This window comes from Vigna unguiculata, chromosome 6, assembly GCF_004118075.2.
Source record: "Vigna unguiculata cultivar IT97K-499-35 chromosome 6, ASM411807v1, whole genome shotgun sequence".
NCBI classification, from domain to species: Eukaryota; Viridiplantae; Streptophyta; class Magnoliopsida; order Fabales; family Fabaceae; genus Vigna; species Vigna unguiculata.
In genome coordinates, this window is record NC_040284.1 from 985727 (window position 1) to 1006656 (window position 20930).

General features: G+C 40.5%; 2 protein-coding genes across 2 annotated transcripts; one reads left to right on the forward strand and one right to left on the reverse strand.

The window, feature by feature from the left end:
* LOC114187797 lies at positions 1 to 774 on the forward strand. The gene has a single exon (XM_028076169.1). The coding sequence runs from the start codon at positions 1 to 3 to the stop codon at positions 772 to 774; it is 774 nt and encodes a 257-aa protein (XP_027931970.1).
* Positions 775 to 19035: 18261 nt separating this feature from the next.
* Positions 19036 to 19938, reverse strand: LOC114187798. The gene has a single exon (XM_028076171.1). The coding sequence runs from the start codon at positions 19936 to 19938 to the stop codon at positions 19036 to 19038; it is 903 nt and encodes a 300-aa protein (XP_027931972.1).
* Positions 19939 to 20930: the final 992 nt, after the last annotated feature.

The window sequence follows — 20930 nt, forward strand, 5'->3', positions numbered from 1 at the left end:
ATGGCAAACAGGAGGCGTAGAAATACCGCTGGCGCTGATGAGATTGCTAATGCGATCCACAGGATGGTGGATGCTATGCAGCCTGTGGCAGCGCCCCCGCGGGCTATGATTCCGCCTGTCAGACCAGTGACCATGGAGGACTTCATGCGTCACAAACCGGCTAAGTTCACTGGGAAAGCCACCCCAGATGAGGCGGATGCATGGCTCCGAGAGTGCGAGAAGATATTCAGGGTGATAGAGTGCTCGGAGGCCCAGAAGCTTAACTTTGCCACCTTTCTACTGGTGACCGAGGCTGAGTATTGGTGGATGAATATGCAACAACAGATGATAAACCGAGCTGAAGAGGTGACTTGGACTAGCTTCAGGGCGAGGTTCTTGGAGAAGTATTTCCCGGATAGCGCTAAACATGAGCGCGAGGCAGAGTTTCTCACCCTGCAGCAGGGAAGTTTGTCAGTGCAGGATTATGTGGAGAGGTTCGAGTACCTCTCGAGATTCTATTCTCAGACAGTGACAGAGGAGTGGCGCTGTAGAAAGTTTGAGGGCGGCCTCAAGCATGAATTGAGGCGTTTCATAGTGCCACTGAGGGTGCGAGAGTTCCCTATCTTGGTGGAGCAAGCCAAGAGTGTGGAGCAGCTGGAGAAAGGACCCAGTCAGGTGAACCGTACACAGAGGAATAGTACTGAGGGCAGATTCCAGAAGAAGCCCTACAGTAGACCCACCGCGTCTTCGTGGAGGCCGAGGTGCTATAACTGTGGGGGTGAACATCTTCAGTGAAATTGTACTAGACCCGCCCGCAGCGGAGGCAGTGGCATGAGCACTCGTAAGTGCTATGCCTGTGATCAGCCAGGACACTTTGCCGATAGGTGTCCTAATAGGAAGACTGCACCAACATCACGACCTCAGCCATCCTCTTCCGACAGGCCGAGAGCCGCAGGCCGGGTTTTCGCCATGACTAGCACAGAGGCCACCCGGTCAGGTAATCTGATTCTGGACCATTGCTTGCTTTATGGTAACAGTGTGCTAGTGTTATTTGACTCAGGAGCTTCGCACTCCTTCATATCCCATGACTGTGTGAAGAAATTGGGGTTGTCCACTCGTGACCTCGGATGCGAGTTGATAGTCTCGACACCCGCATCTGGACAGGTTTCAACAAACATAGCCTGTGTTGGATGCTTGATGGAAGTGGAGGGCAGACGCTTCAAGGTGAATCTAGTCTGTCTGCCCTTGGAGGGATTGGAGGTCATACTGGGAATGGACTGGCTGTCTATCAACCACGTGGTACTTGATTGTGGACGGCGCAGAATTGTGTTCCCAAAAACAGAGGGGATAGAGTTGGTGACATCTGGAGAGGCAGTGAAAGAGATGGAGAATGGGGCGACTTGTTTCGTGATAGTGGCCCAAGAGAAGAAGATGAGTACAGAAGAGCAGATCAGTAAGATACCGGTGGTGGATGAATATGCCGACGTATTTCCAGATGAGATACCCGAGTTACCACCCAGCCGGGATATAGATTTCTCAATTGATCTAATCCCTGGAGCGGGTCCAGTGTCGGCAGCGCCATACAGAATGGCACCAGCTGAATTAGCAGAGTTGAAGAGTCAGATAGAAGACCTGCTAGAGAAGAAATTTATCCGACCCAGCGCTTCACCGTGGGGAGCCCCGGTGTTATTAGTGAAGAAGAAAGACGGTAGTTCTCGGCTGTGCGTCGATTATCGTCAGTTGAACAAGTTGAGGATAAAGAACAAGTACCCGCTGCCTAGAATCGACGATTTGCTTGATCAGCTCAGAGGGGCAGGAGTATTCTCCAAGATTGACTTGAGGTCTGGCTATCATCAGATCTTAGTCAAGCCAGAGGACGTCCAGAAGACAGCCTTTAGATCGAGATATGGACATTACGAGTATGTCGTGATGCCCTTTGGAGTGACAAACGCCCCAGCTGTCTTCATGGATTATATGAACCGCATCTTTAGACCGTATCTGGACAAATTCGTGGTGGTGTTTATAGATGACATACTCATCTACTCTCGGAATAGGGAGGAACATGCAGGCCATCTGCGAGTTGTGTTGGAGGTACTGAGGGAACATCAGTTATACGGGAAACTGTCCAAGTGTGAATTCTGGCTGGACGAAGTACAGTTTCTGGGGCACGTAATTTCTTCACGGGGTATATCAGTGGACCCGAGTAAGATTGAGACGGTGTTGAAATGGGAGAGACCTCAAACTGTAACAGAAGTCAGAAGCTTTTTGGGATTGGCTGGATATTACAGGAGGTTTGTAGAAGGGTTTTCTAAGATGGTGAGTCCATTAACTCAACTCACTAGGAAGGATCAACCCTTCTCATGGACTGATAAATGTGACGAATGCTTTGAAGAGATGAAAAGGAGGTTGACTACCGCTCCAATTCTGATTATTCCAGATACCAGCAAGATGTTTGAGGTATACTGCGATGCATCCTATCAGGGTTTGGGTTGTGTATTAATGCAGGAGAAGAGGCCGGTGGCTTATGCCTCTAGACAGTTGAAGGTGCACGAGAAAAACTACCCTACCCACGATCTGGAGTTGGCTGCTGTAGTGTTCGCTCTTAAGACATGGAGACACTATTTGTATGGCTCCCAATTTCAGGTATTTAGTGATCATAAAAGCCTGAAATATCTGTTCGATCAGAAAGAGCTAAATATGAGACAGCGGCGCTGGATGGAGTATCTCAAGGATTACGATTTCGAGTTGCTTTACCACCCTGGTAAAGCTAATGTGGTTACGGATGCCTTGAGTCGGAAACGGATGCACATCTCAGCTATGATGGTGAAGGAGTTGGAGTTAATTGGGAAGCTCCGGGATATGAATCTGGGTATGCAGCTGAGTGGAGATTGCATCAAATGTGGAGTGCTTACGCTGACTAGTGATGTACTGGGAGTTATCCGTGATCGACAGAAGGATGATGCTGAGTTACAGCAATTTGTGAGTTGGATAGGGACTGAGAAGGGGAAAGACTACCGGATTGGGACGGATGGTATTCTGAGGTTCAAAGATAGAGTCTGTGTGCCTGGAGATTGGAGGTTGAAGAAACAGATTCTAGAGGAGGGCCATAAAAGCCGTCTTAGCATACATCCAGGTATGACTAAGATGTATCACGACCTGAAACAGTCCTTCTGGTGGAATGGGATGAAGACTGACATTGCAGACTATGTGGCATCATGCTTGGTATGTCAGAAGGCCAAGATTGAGCATCAGCGACCAGGGGGTACACTTGAGTCGTTGGACATCCCTCAGTGGAAATGGGATAGTATTGCCATGGATTTCGTCACTCACTTGCCGAAGTCTGTGAAGGGGCACGACTCAATCTGGGTAATAGTGGACAGGTTGACAAAGTGTGCTCACTTCCTTGCTATCAATCAGAAGTGGTCAATGGATAGATTGGCTGAGTTGTACGTGAGGGAAGTGGTCAGGTTGCACGGAGTGCCGGCCAGTATAGTGTCAGATAGAGATCCGAGATTCACTTCTCGCTTTTGGCAGTCATTGCAGGCAGCGTTGGGGACCCAACTGAGGATGAGTTCTGCATATCATCCTCAAACTGATGGTCAGTCGGAGCGTACCATTCAGTCCTTGGAGGATCTGTTGAGGGCTTGTGCATTGGATCATATGGGCAGTTGGAGTGAGATGCTTCCCTTAGTGGAGTTCACATACAACAACAGTTATCACACCAGCATCGGTATGGCTCCGTATGAGGCATTGTATGGGCGGCGGTGTAGGATGCCACTGTGTTGGAACCAGGATGGGGAATCATTAGTGTTGGGTCCTGAGTTTTTACAGCAAACCTCCGAGAAGGTTAGGACGATCCAGGAGAGGATGAAGGCTACACAGAGCAGACAAAAGTCCTATGCAGACAAGAGGAGACGACCTCTCGAGTTTGAGGCTGGAGATCATGTGTTCCTCAAGGTGACACCAACGGCTGGTATTGGGAGGGCCATCAAATCGAGGAAGTTAACACCGAGATTTGTTGGGCCTTATCAGATCCTGAGGAGAATTGGGGTTGCAGCTTATGAGATAGCCCTACCACCACACCTGACGAATCTGCATAATGTGTTCCACGTTTCCTAGTTGAGGAAATATGTTGCAGATCCGTCACACATACTAGAGTCGGACGATATTCAGATTCGGGAGGATTTGACGGTGAGCACTGGGCCAGTGCGAATTTTGGACTCACAGGTGAAGCAGCTGCGGGGGAAGGAAATTAAGACTGTGAAGGTGCTGTGGGATGAGACTACCCAGGAGATGACCTGGGAGATGGAGGATCGCATGAAGCAATCCTATCCGTACTTATTCCCTGGTAAGTTTTATTTTCGAGGACGAAAATCTTAAAAAGGGGGGTGTAATGTAAGATCCGGGAAAATTAAATAGTTATTTAATTAATTATTTAATTAGGACGAATAATGAGAATATTTAAAGCAATAAATGCGAGGAGTTATGACGTGGAAAAGTGCTAGCTCAAGTGGTTGAGAGTACTTTAATTGTGTGTGAGGACTTGGGTTCGAGTCCTATGTGTGCCACTTGGATGTTATTTAATTGTGTGTTTTTGTGTGTTTTATATTGGATGCGTGTTGGCATGATAAATCCTTAAAATTGTAAGAAATTATCATGAAATATGAAGTGGTTGAATGGTTTGGCCTTGGTTTGGTATGTGCATGGGTGTGGGTTCAAACCTTGTTGAGAACTAAATTACTTTTCTTTTTGCCAAATTTTCTTGTGCATGAATGTGAAAGGTTAAAGACTTAGCAGCCAAGGAGGGGTAACCTAAGGGCTGGAAAATAGAGGGTAATTAAGCAAATTGGGTAACCTTAATATCATTTTTATTTTAAAACTCGTATAAGCATCTAAAGGAGTAATTAAGGGAGAGAGATAGTAAGAGCAAGGGTTAAAAGAGAGGAAATAGCAGTGAGGGTTCGTGGTACTCATAAGCAGAGGCGTTTCTGAAGTTTTGGGACTGATTGGGAGAAGTGGTTGGGCTGAAATCGCAGAGGCTTGGACTGGAAACAAAGGCTAAGGAGGTTTAGTGAGAGGATAGGCATACAAAGTCGAATTTGGGCAAAGAATCCAGGTTAGGGGAGCTGTCTGTTGTGTTTTATTTCGTGTTTGATTAATATGTATTGTTGTATAAGAATGCATGAGTTTCCCTTTCACTTTGACGCTGTTTCGCGCAAAATTCTGGGAATCTGCCCAGAAACCGCCTGGCGGGCATGAAGGTGCCGCCAGGCGGCACATCAGTTTGACCTAATTGAGTTGTTTCTGCTATGAACTGCCTGGCGGTGGGATTGAGCCGCCAGGCGATGTACGCTGTATTGACACTGTTTGATTGCCCTGTGTGTATGTTGTTTTGTGTTGATTGTAATTTCTGGCTATAGTTGCGAGGTCGTAAAAGACCCCGATGTTTCTGGTATTGGCACGCGTTAAATTGACATTAGTGTACGAATCGTGGGATAAAAGAGGGAATTCGTTGATTATTGAAATGGGGTATGTAATGCGATGTTTGGAAACCTAATGGAATGGGATGAGTGATATGAAGGAGAGCGTGCGCAATAAAATTATGTGAAATTGATGATTATTGTTAGAGGCGAAAGCGGAAATTAGATTCTGGAATCTTGGGTGTTGAGCGTGTGTGCAAAAAAATCTGGGTATGATACCCATGAACTGATGCACCGCCTGGCGGTGGACGATTGGCCGCCAGGCGACAGTGTCCTATCAGGATAGTGTGAGAAATCTGGAGTGTGTTGGGTGGGGAATAGGAAATGTAGTGTAGATTGATGATCAAACAAAGGAAAATGTGAGCAAGGGTGGGAAATAGGAAATGTTTGGTATTGGAATGTTGGTCAAGGATGAATAGAAGATGGAAGAAAGCAAAAGAGGGAAGGAGTATATGGTTTGGGTAGTAGAGAAGTAAGGAACTGAGAGTTGACAAGAGCATGCAGTATGTTTAGGGGTGTGATGGCAGAATATTTGAAATGATAGCAGCCTTAGGATGGATGGAGTGGTTATTATATGTCTGCGATTTTGTTAGATGAAAGAGAACTTAAGGGAGTGGAATAATAGAGGTAAAAACACATATAATTGGTTACATATGATTAGTTGTAAATTCACCTATGCGTGGGCTTAATATTGGAGTTCTCCTGTGAACTTTGGGAGTGAGTAAATGGTAGATTTGGGGTGACGGGGTATCATAAACCAGAAAAGCACTGTTCTGGTATGGTGCCTGGCGGTACGCTGATAACCGCCAGGCGATGGTCTTAACAGGGGAGTGCGCTGCACTGGGTGGCGCCTGGCGGCAAGGTTTGCTCCGCCAGGCGGTGACGAGAAAACAGTGGGGTCTGGGAGAACTCAGGAGCCTGGCGGAAGGTGAATACCGCCAGGCGGTCTGGAGCAATTTCGCCTGGCGGCGTGTGGATCTGGCCTGGCGGAAACGCTGTGTTCTGTGTATTTTGGTGTGCTATTTTTAACTGAAACTGATGCTTTGCTTGGATCGGGAGATGCTGTGCCATGAGCGGGTAGGTTCATGGATGGTGTGACATGTGATGATATGAGCGGGGAGGTTCATATCAAGTTACTCTCACGTGGGGATACGAGCGGGGAGGTTCGTATGTTCCGTGCTCACGTTGAGAGATGCCACGTGCGGGGAGGTACGGGGGCTGGTGGATCACATGTGTTGGACTACGGGCGGGTAGGTCCGTAGAGCAGGACTACGAGCGGGGAGGTTCGTAGAGGCAGGACCACGAGCGGGCAGGTTCGTGTGAGCATCAGATTCCCGAGTCCAAGGCTAACCAATTGTATGATTTGAAGACTGATAAGTCTTGGGGTTAGGGTCTTGGCCAAGATTTATAGATAATGATTAAGATGGGTAAATGAACTGTCTTGTGTTTATATTCTTGTTATTTTATTTTCTCAGCTCACCCTTTCTGTTTGTGTGTGGCGATGATCGTGTAATTCGTTACACGGGAGCAGATGTTGATGCAGGTGGTGCTGAGGATGTTCAGATGACGGAGTGAGGGGCTAGCATGGGAGTAGCTCTAGGGTTTTAAATGAATTGTAATTTATGTTTAAATGCAAAATTTGGGAACTTATAATGAATTATGAGCCCGTTATGAGTTTTGACGCGATAACTTAATGAAATAAATTTTTCCCACGTTGGGAATTTTATTGAGATGATTATTTAATGAAAATGTTTACTTAAAATATTTATTTTAAGTAATATTCCCTAGGGATGTTACACTCTGTGAGATTCTTAAAATTTGAAAAGCTTAGTGTGAGTGAGGTATAACATTTTTTAAGTGAGTTCTTAGAAGATTGAGTGTTGTGTTGTTCCTAGGAAAGTTGGTCATCCTCTATGTGACTCAAGCGGAGTTTTTGTTCATCTCTTGTAGTTGTTCAAGAGAGGTGTTTTCTAATCCTTTACTCTTTTATAATCTGTTTTTACTCTGATTATTATAGTGATTGAGTTAATCTCTTTGTTTAAAAGATTAACAACTGGATGAAGGGTCTTTCGATCCGAACCAATATAAATATCAGTGTTTATCTTCTTCCCTAAACTCTTTATTTATCTGCAGTTGCATTTAAAGTAGTTGTCACTTTAAGTTAATCATTAATATTTTGAGAAATTCTTTTATTGTTTTATAAAATTCCAATTCACCCCCTCTTGGTTTTCTACCACTGTCTAGTCATTCTGCTACACGATACCAACAGTTTTTACATAGGGGAGACACCTCCATTTTATAAGCTTAGGTAACCCTAAAGGTGCCTCACAAAATGGAGAAGCAAAACCCTAGTTCTACAAACTTGGAGACCAAGGCAAAAATCCTCTCCCTTAAGAGGAGGACACATGCACTACAAGAAAATCGCATATTACCGACGGGTATTTACCAACGAATGTGATTCCGTCGGATTTTTGGATTTACCGACGGATGTAGTTGAATAATTTATCGACGGATGTGTCCGTCGGTAATTCTGATTTACCGACGGAATTACCAACGGATATGGTTGGATATTTTACCGATGGATATATTCGTCAGTAAGGTCATAACTTAAATTGTTGAGTTATTTACCGACAGATGATGTGTGTTTAGGGATGGATCATATCCGCGGTATAGTGCTCGATGAAATTAAAATTGGATTTCTCTTTCTCTTTCCCCCGATTTCAGTTTCGTCTCAACAATCGTCGTCCTCCTCCTCCCTCAATTTCGCTATCCTACCACTTCACGAATACGTTGGTCGTTGTGCTTCCGTTGGTGCTGCGTTGTCAAAGGCCACCGTGAAACCACAATGACTACGTGTTTGTGGGTTGAGTGATCTCAGCAAGGGTCGTCCTCCTCCTCTCTCAATCTCTCTATCCTACCAGTTCGCTCGTCCAGTCGTCGTTCTGATTCCTCTAGTGCTATGTTGTCGAGGGTCGTCGTGACTGCGCGTTCATGGGTTGAGTGATCTCAGCAAGGGTCATCGTCCTCCTCCCTCAATGTCGTTATCCTACTAGTTCACTCGTCAGGTCGTCGCTGTGATTCCTTTAGTGCTACGTTGTCGAGGGCTACCGTGAAACCGCTGTGACTGTGCATTTGTGGGTTGAGCGATTTGAGCTAGGGCCACTATCGTCCTCCCGCGATCTTGCTACTGTTGGCCGCCATTTTTATTCTGTGGTTTACCTTCTCCATCAATTTTCACTCTGATTGGATTTTGTTTTCCAGACATTGCTAGTTGCATGCATTGAATCAACAAATATTGGGAGGCGTTTGTGAGAGAGTTGAGCCATTGCTAGGTGTGTCTATATTCCCCTTTCTCTTGCCAGTCCTATAATTGAATCTTAATTTACTATTTTTGGTTGGATGATGTTGTTTGATTAGGGATTTCGAGTAATTTTGAACTAAATGTGTTGATTCCTAATTTCGTGTAGTTTTGGTTTTGATTATTCAACACTTTATACTTGTTTTTTTTTTGTATACAATGCTTGCGTGAATATAATGAGGTAGCTAAGTAGAAGATGCTGATACTTGGATTCTTATAATAATCAAGGATGCCATAATATGCACGACATACTTTGGGAAATTATAAAATGAAAATTTTGATAGTTTTAGGTTAAGTTGATAATTCAGTGGTTCATTGAAAACACAACAAATTATTGCATTATGTTGAAGTGCATTATGTTGAAGTGCATTTGTAAATATTGCTGGGAATTGTGATTCAGAACTTTCATTTCAAAGCTCCATTGACCAACCGTTGACATTTATCTTTCCCTTTATTTATTTTTTCTTCTTCTTTTTCTATTCTTTTTCCTTTTATTTATTTTGCTTTCAGCTAGAAAGTCATATTTTGGTCGAATAAGAACATTTTGAATAAAATTTATTAAACTCAAATGATTATGTTAATTGGTTAGATGATAACTACATCCCTTTATAATAAGCTAAAAAACTCACAGGATAGGACTTGAATTTTGCACTAATAGCGCAACATAGCATAGATGAGTTGTTCTGCTCCTTATAATGATTCACAAAAGTAACTTTGTGAACTTCAAATCATAATGGCCAACATGTTTTCTTAGATGGCGTAAACAGTATGAACCTCTAGCATCCAAAACAACATCACTTTTTTAACATAAGCTGGACAATCTTCATTATTTGCTTCGAAACATAGGTTACCTCAAAATTATTAACAAATAATGTCTAAAAACCAAAATCACCAGCACCTGTAGGAGATGAAAAAATCACCAGCACCAGCACCAAAAAACCAAAACCAAAATCACCAGCACTTGAATTTAGCATCCTACTACTGTGAATTTTGCTTCAAACATTTAGATGAAAAAATCCTACCATATATCACAATCATTACCGGGTTGAAATTCCACTTTGACAACCTAAGAAAGTGATATCTTATATTGACTAGAGCCTTATGCTAAACTTAGGATATCTTACTTAATTAATAACTGAGATATATCCCCACAATGACATGATTTTAACCAATACGGGGAGACACAGGTCTCACCAAATTTCAATTCTCCCTTCTAATTTAAGGCATTTCTTGTTTTATAGAACGTGGGCTAACCTCCTTTCAATCGTTCTTGGATGTATGATCGTTGTTATAGTGGAAGAAGAGGATTGAAGGAGTCTTTTGTGATAGGCATTGAAGAGTTTGTACGAACAACAAGACAATCTAAATACTTTGAGCTTGAAGGTGGGATTAGATGCCCTTGCATTAAGTGTGATTGTACAAGGATTTTGACAGATGAGATTGTCAAAGTTCATCTTTATAAAAAAGGGTTCATACCAAATTACTGGATTTGAACATTACACGGTGAAGATATACCACGTGTTGATTTACATGAAGGTGATAATTTTGTACTTAGATATGGTGTACGTAGTGTTGAAATGGAGTAATTGTGTGACATCAAAGAGATGGTGACTAACTTAGAAGAGTGTTGATTCAGCCCAACAACCGAACGACACTAACTTAGAAGAGTGTCCTAACGAAACCACCCAAAGGTTTTATAATATGTTGGCTAAGGAAAATCAACCTTTATTTGAAGGGGCGGTAGACTTTAAATTGTCAGTATGTGTTAGACTTTTGTCTTATAAGTCTAATTTGAATATTCCTAACCAATGCTTAGATGCTTTCACCAAACTTTTGTTAGATCTCACATCACCAAATATGAGTTTGCCAAAAATTTATTATGATGCTAAAAAGTTAGTTTCAAAATTGGGATATGAGGCTAAGAAGATTGATTGTTGTGTGAGTGGTTGTATGCTCTTTTATGATAACGATAGTGGAAAAAAAGATGCAGCTTTGCTTGAATGTAAATTTTGTCACAAACCAAGATATCACCCAATTCATCAAGGATCAAGGCGCAAAAAACCAATTATAGCTAAGTCAATGTTCTATTTGTCTATAATCCAAAGATTGCAAAGAATATTTGCTTCTATGCAAACCGCACCACATTTGATGGTGAAGCCTGGAAGCACTTTGATTGTAAACATCCAACCTTTGCCTCTGATCCACGCAATGTGCGACTTGGTCTATGTTCAGATGGATTTAACTTGTATATTCAGGCTTCATCTACACCATATTCTTGTTGGCCTATGATTGTTACTCCATACAATCTTCCTCCTGAATTGTGCATGTAAAAAACGTATATATTTTTTACTTGTCTTATACCAGGGCCATCCAATCCAAAGGCTTCTATTGATGTTTACTTAGAGCCCTTAATTGATGATTTGAAGAAGTTGTGGGTTGGTATCTTCACGTATGATGTTTCAAGAAAACAAAATTTTATGATGAGGGCATGTTTGATATGGACTATTAATGACTTCCCTGCTTATGGGATGTTATCTGGTTGGGGCACACATGGTAGATTAGCTTGTCCGTATTGCATGGAGCACAATAAGTCATTCATATTAAATTATGGACGCAAAAGTTCTTGGTTTGACTCACACCGTAGGTTCTTACCTAATGACCATCACTTCAGAAGAAATATTAAAGCCTTTCAAATATGTTCATCTTCATGTGTTAAACAATTGCACTGAAGTCAAATCCTATCTTGAGTATGTTGTAATCTCGTTTGTGAATAAATTTGTGGTCAATTATACATAAGCCTATTTAAATTGACCATTGTAATAATTTATTTTGGGCAGCTCATTCCTTATGTCCGAGCAAATACCTGAGATGAGTGTTCCTGCTTGTATTCATTCAGAGTTTACTCAATGGTTTAAATATCAAGTATGTATCGTACCATTAAATATACAATTATGCTTTCACGTAACATAATTCTTTATGCATGTTGTATTTGTAGGTTTATAACGAGCCATTAAGTGCTCGGAACCAAGAACTAAGAGATTTGTCAAATTGGCCTATGAAATGTGTGAAAGAATGACACACATACTTCTGAATGGGTACAAGTTCCATACTAATTCATGGAGCAAATGAAAAAAGACTATAAATAGTGGTGTTCATGTGAAAGGCCTTACCGAAGGAGGTGAAGATGATTTTTATGGGATTATTTATTGAATATATGAATTAGAGTACAATACTTCTAATAAACCGAAGAAAGTAGTACTCTTTTTTTGTGAATGGTTTGATCCCTATAGAAAAGGTACAAGAGTGGATCCTAAATATAACATTGTGGACATTCACATGAGCTCAAGGTACCAACCATTTGATCCATTTATTTTGACAAACAATGTTAGACAAGTAAATTATGTAAAATATCTAGCATCTCAAATAGACAAATGTGGTTGGTGTGTTGCAATTAAAATAAAGCCTAGAGGTCGCATCGAAACAAATGAGGTGGAAAAGAATGTCCCTTACCAAGTTAACGAAATGTAACACGTCAATGAAGTAATTGAAGTAGAACGTGTATCTGGATTTCATGACATACAAGGTCATGATTAAGAGTTAGAACAAGAGGACGACAAAGAAGAAGAAGAAGAAGAAGAAGAAGAAGAAGAAGAAGAAGAAGAAAGTGAAGAAGAACAAGTGGAGGAAGAGGAAAAGGATGATGATGATGATGATAGTGATACAAATCACTAATTTTGTCTTTGTTGTTGTTGTACTTGAAGTTTTTAATATGTTTTTTGTTTTTTGATATGTATATTATAAATTGCAAACTGTGATGTCTGATTATTAATTTGTTATAAATTGGCAACTATTTATTTTGTTCGTTGTCTTTCACCATGTTAATTTATTTGCAACTTAGATCATAAACTCGCTACATCATGTCATCGGGAGGTCCATCTCGACACCCATCAGTTGATAAGGGGAAAGTATAAAAAAAACAAGAAAGAGACGTAATAATTATGTGCTTAGGGTTCCACCCAGACCATTCCCATCTATCCCGACCATACATATACCATCCTCATCTTCTCTACCTCCATCCACAGGGTTAGTTGTCCCTACTTCTACCCGCCCTTACATATACCATCCTTATCTTCCTCAACTCCATACACAGGCGTGTATAGCTTTTCTACACACATTGCACCATCCCCTTCACCTCATGCTATACCATCCCAGCCTCGACTAGTGCACCATCTTCTACTAGTGGTGACAACTCTACACCATCCTCTATTCCATAGGATATAGTTGAACCACCAAATACTATTGATTCTGATTCAAATGCAAAATATGACCCTCCTCTGCATCACCGCCCGTTGATAGAACTTGTTGGTCGAGGGTAATATTTCCAATTCAATATAAATAATTATTTTTATTATATATATCTTCCTCATCTTTCATTTTATGAAAATTTTATCCTCTTTTTAGATTTGTTCCATCTAGAGTTGCTTCACAGGCTATCACAAAGACAATCAAGCAACAATATCTTCATCCTTGGCCATCATGGGGATCAATACTTGAGGCAAATAAGGATCATTTCTAGCAGTGTTTTAAGGTATTGTGATAATGTGATATTAAAATGTTTTACTCCTTATTATATGTGATAATGTGATATTAAAACCTCCTTCTTATTATACTAAAATGTTAACTACTTTCCCTGCTTAATGTTTTACTTGTCTTGTTATAGATGAGAGTTCAATGGGCACCAGAGCATGAGAATGAAATTAAGAGAAATTTCAACAGTAGAGTTTCTCATCGTCTATCTGAGCATTTTAGAGAAGCTAGAATGGCTGGAGAAAGGCCAAAATGGATTCCAAATGATGTGTGGACTTTGCTGCTAGAACATTGGAATTTTCCAAGCTATCGTAACAAATGTGCAGTAGCAAGAAAAAAATAGGGCTTCTGAAATGGGTGGGGCCTTACACACAGTGGTTCCATTACCACTCACGAGCATGCCCTTCGTGTGGTATACAGATTTATATTATTCACATTTCACCTACATTTTCAAATTTTAACATCAAATGAAATTTATGACATATTTTGAGCAAGAACGTGAGCTAGGACGACACGTGTTTTTTGATGATGTCTTTCAGCAGACTCATATTCGAAAGGGTACCGACCAATATGTGGATGAGAGATCAAGGAGGACACATGTAAGCCTCTTTTAATATTTAATATTATTTACTCTTATACAATTATATATATATATATATATATATATATATATATATATATATATATATATGTATACCATCGGATAATAATAGGTTAATTTTTACTTACATGAAGAATTTCATACTAGGATATCCCAAGTCAGATATGAGGCTTCCTCATGTGGTGCTGATGGAACACAAGAGCATTCCTCTACTGATCCTACACAGGACAAGAACATCAGGACCAAGTGTTGGATTGAAATGGTTGGAGGAAAAAAGAAAGGAAGACCGTATGGGGCTGGCCAACTTGTTGCAAAATATATAGGTTCAAATCAAAGCCTACCAGCTTTCTCCTCTTCTAATACTGAGGACCTTACTAATATTAGGCAACTACTTTCACGAAGCCTAGAGGAAAATGAGCAATTGAGGTCCGAGTTTAGATCCTTTCAATCACTAGTTCTACAATATCTCCCTCCTGATGCTTAAACTCGCCTTCAACAGTCCCAACCACAACCACAAGCACAACAACATAACTCTGAAATCCCTCAACAACCCCAGTCAAACCTCCTCAACAAAAAAATAATTCGGAGGATGATAATTTGAATGAAGCATCTTCTCCTGACTATGAAGATTATTAGTTTATGGATTATGTAACAAACTTATGTTAATTATGTAGCTACTTGGTATCATGCTCTATTATATGAGATGTTTTGGATTATTTGTTATGCTTATATATGTCTTCGGTACCCGACCTAAACAATAGAGTGTTTGGTATAATGGCATTTGCAGATTTGTTGAATATTTGTATGTTTTGGTATTTTCTGGATGTAGGTATGGTAGGCATATGAAAGAAATAAACTAAACTTAAAAAAAATGTCCATTTACCGACGGATAATTTGTCAGAAATGACCCCTCTGCATTTGTTTACCTTATCGACAAAACCGAAGGATAAGTTCGCTGGTAATTATTGACGGATCAGTTCATCGATAAATTCATCAGTTCGAGAGGGGTGATTTTCGACGGATCAATCCGTCGAAAATTTGTCGGTAATTATTGACGGCTCCTTTCGATGGATATCTCCGTCAATAATTATCCACGGATCTAAAACATCCGTCGATAAAATTTACCGACAAACATTTGATAGACGGATATTTGGTTGTTGGTGATCCGTAGGTAAATACGAATTACCAACGAATTTTTGTCTTTACTGACGGATTATTGTCGTCGGTATTTAACGTTTTTCTTGTAGTGATGGCCACTAATCTTCTCCATTATGAGCATGCCACTTGACAAAAGCATGTGTCTCACAAATGAGAGCAACTTGGATACCCCTCCCCCCCTTGAAAAGGATTTGCCCTCAAATTTGTATGTTCCTTCATGGCAAAAACCTTTCTTTCAATTGGAGGTGTTGGATTTCTTCTGTCGAGATCAAATACTCTTCCAAAAAAAAAAAACAAGACAAGGTAAGTGTTATTAGAATAATCATCCAAAGCAAGTAGCTCCCAAGGATAGGACTTCTTTGATCGAATGATCAAGGTAATGGACTTTAAGAGCATTTCCTTTTTAAGCTTGTATTTGCCTTGTGTTGAATCCATGTGCTTTTGGAGTGACTTCCTTTTTTAACACAAGGTCTTATTTGGTCTTGTCTTTCCATTCTACTTGAGGAATTTGGAAAGAAGACCACTTTTGAATCTCCATAGAAGCCTTTGCCCCTTAACATGAGTACTCTTTTGTTAGAGCACTCATTGGACTTATGTGTGTAACTTTGACACTTAGAATAATTGATCTCGCTATAGTGTGTGGAAGTGTCTTTATTCTTATTTTCATCTCTTTCTTCTTCACTCTTCTTTTTCATTTGTACTTGATATCACTATTGCAAATGTGTGATGATGCTCCCTTCCTTGGTTTTTCTATTCCATTTGCCTAGTTATCCTAAGTTTCTCCTCTAGGATGGCAAGATGGGTCTCTCTTTCAATCTTTTCTTTTTCTTTTAATATTGCCTCTTGCTTCCTCCAAATTTTTAGTGATTTTAGTTCTTGGGCCAAATGGTTTAAACTTGGCAGGGCCTCTTCACTAGAATCACTACCAATTTGGTAAGAAGGATCTCTAGACATGCTTAGGTTTTATGACATGCATAAACAAAAACTTGTAATTCAAAAGGAATTTCTTAAGAGACTTAAGGAGGCAAAAGAAGCTCAATCACTTCTCTGAAAGAGAGGGGTGAATCACAAAGAATTACTTAATAACCAAGTCTTTTCTCACCAAAGTTTACCTCAAGTCCTCTTGCACCAAACTTCTCAAAGGGTTGATTCTTTGTTAACTATTTTGCTCATAACTTTCTCCACAAAACTCCTAATGAGTTTATTCTTTTTATTTTTTATTTTTTTTGAAACTAGAATCAAAGGGATTTCATTTGACTATAGACACATATTTTGTATATCTCTAAGCTAAATGTAGTTTAAATTTAAAACTCATTGACATTTATTGCCAACACTGTGTTGTGTGTATGGGAAGTTGAATTGGACCATTCCAAGATAGTTACAACAAGACAAGGTTAGGAAAATACAAAGGCAAACAAAATAACTAAGCTTTGATTACTAAATGATGGGATAAGCTCCTCCAAGCTATATGACTCATGTAAGATGTAACACCCTAAATTAAGATGTCACGAGAAGGTGTTATGGCTTGTTTATTTAAAAGTAAAACGATTGTATCACAAAAAGGCATTTAATAAAACTTAAACTTTAAATGCAAATAGGTAATCCACACGTTAATTTGAAATAGCAAAATATAAAAAACAACAAAGTTCCAATTAAATACTAGAAATCAATATAAAATTTCATAGTCTTCACTGTCTAATTTAAATCAACCAAAACTAATCAAAATTCCACGAGTCCACTCCATCCTTTCCGCAATCTACTTCGAGTCAGAAATATCTGCATTATCTTCTACTCCCGTATAACACACACGTTATACGATCATCGCATAGGCAACAAACACACAAACAAACAAATAGGGGTAAGCTAACCATAAACAATGATATTCATAAAAGCAATTCATAAATAAAACATGTCCAATAATACTCAACGTCGCATTCAAGTAACGCGGAAACATTATGATCACAATCCATCCTTGGTTTGAACACACAAACCCCAAATCCAAACAATCATACTATACCAAACATAACATCACATTCATCATAAATCTTCAAACATAGTGATCATAATCAATCTTTGGTTTTCCGCTACCTTTCTCACCCCATAACAACATCTAGTTTCCTAGAACAGATGGTTCGATGTGTCCCGCTTAACGCAACCAGACTGTCTCCCTTATCCCTCAAGGAATTATGAGTAAAAACGTCGATGCATCGCACCTCAGGCACTATACTCGCAACGAGCCAAAATAAGGTGAAACATCTATCCCCTACCTACTGCTTCACAAAAGCGAGAGAGTACAACACTCGAACCAATCCTCTACCATTGGTTCACACAGGCGAAGAGGACACCTTTCCACTGCTTCACATAGGCGAAAGAGTCTTCACCGGGTTCCTAGGTATGGAAAACCTCACACAACATTTAATTCCACCAAGAGCTTTCAAGCAAAGCAAAATACTCTCAATATGCAACACATCAGAGTTATAAATTTGCCAACAAAATACATACTATCACCTCATGCATACAATAACTCCATAACAAAACCCACCACCACATCAATGCATGAAATGAGGTTAAGAAACCATGCACCCTGAATTCGTATAACCCACCGTGAAAGAAAAAGAAATGAATCCGAATCTCATCCAAAAGAAAAACAACTCACGGAACCCACCCATGCACCCAACACCAAGCGTGAACTAGAAAGAAAGAGAGCAAAACATTGTGGTATTTAATGATGAAAGATCACAAACATCCCATCAAACAAAACTTGTTTTCGCCCCCTCCAACTTTACGTGCTGCACTTGAATTTTCCAAAAAGCACCGCTAATTTCTCTTATGTGGTAGTCTGCACCCCCTCCATTTACTCGAGAGAATTAAGGAAAGAGGGAGAAAGAGAAAACAATAACTTCGCTTCATCTCTTCAAAACTAGCCTCATACATGTCAGACCAGATAAAAGGTTGATCATTCCGTGTCGACTGGGTCAAAGGTCCCACAATCATGGAGAACCCCTCCACAAACCTCCTATAGTAACCAGCCCAACCTACAAAGCTTCGTACTTCCGTTACAGACTTTTGTCGCTCCCACTTTAACATTGCCTCCACTTTTGCTGGGTTTACTGAGATTCCTTTAGCAGAAATCACATGCCCCAAAAACTGCACTTCTTCTAACCAAACCTCACACTTGGACAATTTTCCATATAGTTGTCGTTCTCTCAAGATCTCCAACACCGTTCTCAAATGTTTAGCATGCTCTTCCCGATTCTTGGAATAGATGAGAATGTCGTCAATAAATACGACCACAAACTTGTCCAAGCAAGATCGGAAAATGCGATTCATATAATCCATAAAAATTGTAGGAGCATTCGTCACTCCGAAAGGCATCACCACATACTCACAATGTCCATAACGTGATCGAAAAGCTGTCTTTTGAACATCATTCGGCTTAACCAACATCTGATGATATCCCGACCTTAAATCAATATTTGAAACACATCGGCACCCCTCAACTGATCCAACAAATCCTTTATCCTAGGCAAAGGGTACATGTTCTTAATCGTGATTTTGTTCAGTTGTCGGTAGTCAACACACAACCGTGAACTCCCATCCTTCTTCTTCACAAGCAAAAGTGGAGCTCCCCACGGTGATACACTTGGACGGATAAATTTCTTTTTCAAGAGATCTTCTATTTGCTTTTTCAATTCTGCGAGCTCAGCGGAGCTCATTTGATATGGAGCCACTGACACTGGACCTGCTCTTGGCACTAAATCAATTGCAAATTCGACTTCCCAACTTGGTAGTAACCCTGGGACTTCTTCTGGAAAAACATCCGCAAATTCCTCCATTATTGGTATGCCAATGATTTTCTCCTCTGTGTTCTTCTATTTTTCTTCTTCAAACCATACTACGTAGCATTCAACTTTTTCTCTGATCTCTTGTATGACTGCCCGTGATTTTACAATATGCCCATCTTTTATGTCCAGAACAACCACCTTCTGCTTTCCACAATCTATGATGACATCATTGGTCGTCAACCAATGCATCCCTAAAATCACGTCCAACGCTTCTAGCAGCAAGCGTACCAAGTTAACCTTGAACTTGCATCCAGCTACTTCCATCGGACACAAAACACAAACTAAACTGGTTGAGACTTGTCCTGATGCTGGCGTAGAAACTACTAACTCACATCTGAGATCACGGACTGGTAACCCAAGCTTCTCCGAACACACCAAGGATACAAACGAATGCGATGCACCCGAATCAAACAGAACATTTACACATTCACCAAACAACAAACATGTATCCTGAATTAATATACCTGATTTATTTGCCTCTGATCCGGACATGGCGAACACCCTTCCTATTGCCTTTGTCTTTTCTCTGGAAGACTTTTGCTGCTGTTGAGGCTCTCCAAACTTCTTCTCAAGACAAGAGTTCGCAAAGTGAGCTGGCTTTTGGCAATTGTAACACTTCCTCTTGTTTGGCTTTGCCCCATGGAATTTAGGAGAATTACGCCAGAGATGAGCTCCTCCACATTCATAACACTTCATCGGTCCCTGTCCACCACGCTCAGGTCTAGAATAAGGTTTCTTATGTTGTCTACCTCCACTGTTAATACCATGGTGTGACCTCATAACTCGATGCGGGTCTACTTCCAACTGCTCTATCATCTTTGCCTGCTCCATTAAAAGTGGAAACTCTCTGATCCTCACAAGCACTATCACCTTCATCAGATTGTGACGCAAGCCCCTTTCGAATTTTTTGCACCGCCACTCTTCACTCATATTCTGAGAGTAGAATCGAGCTAGATATTCAAAGCGATCAACATAAGTTTGCACTGATTTGTCTCTCTAAAGTAGTGTCAGAAATTCTGCTTCCCTCTCATGTCTGGCGCTATCTGGAAAGTACTGCCCCATAAACTTCGTTCGAAAACTTGTCCAATCGATGACCTCTTTACGAGCTTCCATCATCCGTTGCATGCCTCCCCACATGTACTCAGCCTCACCATTAAGCAAAAAAGTAGCATACTCCAGCTTTTATGCGTCACTACAGCCGAGCACCCAAAAAATCTTCTCAATCTCTCAAATCCATGCATCTACCTCATCTGGAGTTGTTTTACCGTTGAACTTTGGCAGTTTGTGACACATGAATTCATTCATATTGTTATGTTGCACTGGTGCGTGCACTACCTACGACTGTTGGTGTTGCATTGCGTCGACCAACCGCTGAATAGCTTAAGCCATTTCGTCCACAGAGTTGGTCGAATTCTGAGATCTACGTGCCATTGCTCTAATATGTATATAATCAAATAAGTACTAGTTAAATGTCATAAAACATAAAAAAATTCAGAGTCACGCAACATCAACTACACAAGCTCACTCCCCACAATCCCAAAGTTTTTTCGAAAATCTGGCTCTGATACCAAAATGTAACACCCCAAATTAAGATGTCACGAGAAGGTGTTATGGCTCATTTATTTAAAAGTAAAACGATTGTATCACAAAAAGGTATTTAATAAAACTTAAACTTTAAATGTAAATAGGTAATCCACACATTAATTTGAAATAGTAAAAATAAAAAAGAAGTTCCAATTAAATTATAGAAATCAAAATAAGATTTCATAGTCTTCACTGTCTAATTTAAATCAACCAAAAGTAATCAAAATTCCACGAGTCCACTCCATCCTTTCTGCAATCTACTTCGAGTCAGAAATATCTGCATTACCGTCTACTCCCGTATAACACACGTTATACGATCATCGCACAGGCAACAAACA

Coding starts and splice junctions, on each gene's coding strand:
- LOC114187797 (XM_028076169.1), top strand. CDS start 1: ATGGCAAACAGGAGGCGTAGAAATACCGCTGGCGCTGATGAGATTGCT.
- LOC114187798 (XM_028076171.1), bottom strand. CDS start 19,938: ATGAGTGAAGAGTGGCGGTGCAAAAAATTCGAAAGGGGCTTGCGTCAC.